The following is a 3,702-nucleotide window of genomic DNA, read 5'->3' on the forward strand; positions in this document are numbered from 1 at the left end:
CAGCTCCTATTTTGACGGTCTGGTCTGGGTTACTGGGGTCTAAGACAACCTCATCCACTTGTTGCTCGTCGAAGTCTTGTTCTCCCAACGTCTGCATCTGTAATTGATATGCTTCTGATTTCCTGGGTTTGAGAGACGTCTTGTAACATTCTCTGGCGATCCGTCTGTCCCTTTGATCTCTTGCACTCCCATTTTGTGGGGAACTTTAAAGATTGATGGAACAATGAGGGGACAGCCTTCATGCTATGCATCTATGGCCTGCCTAAAATCACATTATAAGAGGAAGGGCAGTCAATGACATAAAACTTAGTTGGCATATTAACTCCCTTGGCGAAGGTGGGCAGGGTCACTTCTCCTATAGTATGCTTGGACTCTCCACTGAATCCGACAAGGACGGTAGACTTTCGAACGACGTCACGCTCATCGATTCCCATGTCCTCTAGAGCGCCTCTCATTAGGATGTTTGTTGAGCTGCCATTGTCCACTAACACACGTTTAAGCAAGCAATTACTGACAATATGAGATATTACCAGACCATCGTGATGTATGTCTCTGTCGTCGCCGAGATCGGCGTCGTCAAAGGTGATTGGCATGGCCTCCAACTCAGCGTCACGGGGGTGACGGAGCTCCTTCGGGACGGCGTCTTGATTTGGACCATCTCGCGCATGCCGTTTAGCTGCAGAGTATGTTAGTCCACAAATATCTGAACCACCGCTAATAACGTTAATTACCTTGACATGTGGTGGTGATGACGACGGTTGAAGTCGGTCATCATTTTTTGACACCGTCTGCTTCCCTTTCTCCGTCAACAGGTCCTTCAGATATCCTTGCTTCAGCAGATAGGACACCTCTCGCCTCAAGGCGATGCATTCGTCAGTATGATGCCCATGGTCTCCATGGAACTCGCACCATTTGGATTTGTCGCGATGGGCCGTCGGTTTCTCATTCCTGAAAGGCCATTTAACAGCAGAACCTAAAGAATGTAAAGTATTAATGATACCTCCCATGGTGACGTTAAAACCATATTCGCTTAGCTTGGGGGGGAGACCAGGATCATTTTTCCAGTCGTTGGCCGACCCGACATGACGGACGCTATGGACCTGCTGCGGGCGCTCATAAGGCTTTTGACGCCACGACGCTTGCTTGTTGGACGCGGCCTTCCGGCTGTCAGCATTGGCATAAGCCTTTCTGGACTGCATGTCTTCCTCCAGCCTGATTTGGGCCAACGCCTTGGCTTGAGCATCCTCGAACGTCGGACAGGGATATTTGGTCAGCTCCTTGTAGAGGTCTGATTCTTCATCTAAGCCGCGTCTGAACGCTTCGATGGCCGTCCGAGCATCGCAATTTGGAATGGACACCTTTTCCCTGTTAAACCTGTTCACAAATTCTTTAGAGACTCGTCAGATTTTTGCACAATCCTATGTAGGTCGCTAGCTTGTTTTTCCATTTTGCGACTACTAGCAAATTGCATATTAAAAGCGTTAACCAATTGAGCAAAAGAAGAGATAGTCCCATTATTGAGATTAATGAACCACTTTAAAGCTGGTCCAGTCAGCATCGAGCCAAATCCTTTGCACATGCATGCTTCCCGCATATTTTTGGGATTGATATGGTGGTCATCCTCTGCTTGTATTGAGCGACATGGTAATTGGGATCTGTGGTGCTGTCATATAGCTTCATGGACGGGACTGAAAACCGCTTGGGCACCTCGATCAGCGCAATGGGATCTGCAAAAGGAGAATCAACATAACTGTTAGGGGTAGCCTTTTCCATTGGCCTGGGGACGCTAGGAATGCGAGCGATCATGTCTTCCAATTGCTGAAGACGCTGCTGGATAGGGTCATCAAGACGGCCTTGGACGGCCTCCCTTAGAGGATCAGCACCACCATTTTCACCGCCGTCACCGTCTTCCTTATGTGAATCATCAGCATCTTCGGGATCGGCACGATTCGCCGGAGTCTCGAACCCATCATCGTATAGATCATGCATCCTGGAGACGCCACGGACGTTACGAGGCTTCGGCCTCTTCGACGTCTTCTTGGCAGATTTCAAGCTCTGGTTCTCCATGCAAGACGCGACATAGCTTTCCTTCAATGTCGCCATCTCCGCCTTGACGCGGTTGAGTTCGTCAATGACCTCTTGGGTGGTGACCCACTGTCCTGCCATTGAAAACACGAAAAGGATGGAAGAGTATGGAAAAAATGAAACGAAGGAATGTGATTGCCAATAAATGTATAAAGATCTTGTTGTGGCCCTACGGTGGGCGCCAAATTGTTTATGCCGATTTTGTACCAAATACTCAAAAGGTTAAGGTGCCAACAACTAGATCAACATACACATAGCAATAGACATTCTAAACGAAATAAATGACATAAAACGAATAAAGCAATAAAAGAATAAAGAATTGTTGACGCGGAAAACCCAAAAAGGGAAAAACTGCGGGTGATGCTCCTGATCACCAATCCACTAGTATGATGATGATGTCAATGTTACAATATTAGCTGGTTACAATAGCAGGGAGATTTTGAGTCCTAGAGCAGAAGGAGGTGCGTGTATTTTTCTAGAGTGAGAATGAGAGAGATGATCGATAAAAAAAACTAGGTTTACATATGATTACAAAGTATATATATCTCTAAGGGAATATTCTTCAGCTACCTTTTTAGTTGTTTCGCAATATCGGGGCCACGTCAGCACAATCCCAAATATTTCTCAACTGCCAAAACGACGCCTATGCAACGTCCCCTGACTTGGTCATACCATTCCTTCATTCAACTGCCACACCCCCCTTGCAAATTCAAAATACATATTAAGCCCGCCAAAACGCATGAAAAATGAGGGCCCAACACCAACCACCACCACAACTACAACAGCAACATCAACCACAAACAATCATAACAACAACACTAAGACATCCAGGACCAACAATAACTCCAACCACAACAGTACCATAAAAACAGAACAACCACCAATAACTACTACAACAATTCAATAGAACAACAACAATAACAACAGCACGGCAATGACAACAACAAACAACAACAACTTGGAATTAATTAACAAATAGAAAATAAGAAACAAGAGGAATAGATATATTATACCTCTGTTGAGCAAGGACAAACGAGGGAGAGGGAGCAGAGCTCGCCGTGGTGCGATGCAAAACAGTGACAGCAGCAACAACAAAACAACCACAAAACAACACCAGCCGCGGTGGCACAACCACCACGAACCGACTTGAAGTCTGAGCGGCAGCACCGCTAAAAACAACAACAGCGACGAAACAGAGGAGAAGAGAGAAAACGAGAACATCAACGGTGCCGACAAGGGGGAAACTTCCGATGAGCATGGAAGAATCGCCGGCGACGCGCAGGCGAAGATGAGCGAGAGAGAGTTTCACGGGTCTGGGGTTTTCGGGTTTCCTCAATTGGGGTTTGGGGTTTGGGGTTTTTCAGTTTTGGGGTTTTGGGGATTAGAAGACACGGGGAGAGAGAGAAGATTTTGGGGGGTTTGGTTTCACCAAACCGACAACAAGAAGGGATAAGAGCCCGACTTTGGTTTCCTAATCGGGTAAATACAAATCCACAAATTGCTAATTAAACGCGATATATAAAATAATATAATAATAACTCCATAAAATTAATATAACGAATATATTACAAGAACGACAAATAAAATTCATACTCCGTAACTCAAATAAAATAAGAA

General features: G+C 45.7%; 1 protein-coding gene across 1 annotated transcript; it reads right to left on the reverse strand.

Annotated features, from left to right (window-relative positions):
- Positions 1 to 251: 251 nt before the first annotated feature.
- LOC104900177 (uncharacterized) lies at positions 252 to 1,515 on the reverse strand. Its single transcript, XM_010687542.3, has 2 exons — positions 1,487 to 1,515; positions 252 to 1,374 (listed from the first exon to the last, which is right to left on the reverse strand). The coding sequence occupies exons 1-2, from the start codon at positions 1,513 to 1,515 to the stop codon at positions 252 to 254; spliced, it is 1,152 nt and encodes a 383-aa protein (XP_010685844.3).
- Positions 1,516 to 3,702: the final 2,187 nt, after the last annotated feature.

Source organism: Beta vulgaris, chromosome 1 (genome assembly GCF_026745355.1).
Source record: "Beta vulgaris subsp. vulgaris cultivar EL10 chromosome 1, EL10.2, whole genome shotgun sequence".
Classification (NCBI taxonomy): domain Eukaryota; kingdom Viridiplantae; phylum Streptophyta; class Magnoliopsida; order Caryophyllales; family Amaranthaceae; genus Beta; species Beta vulgaris.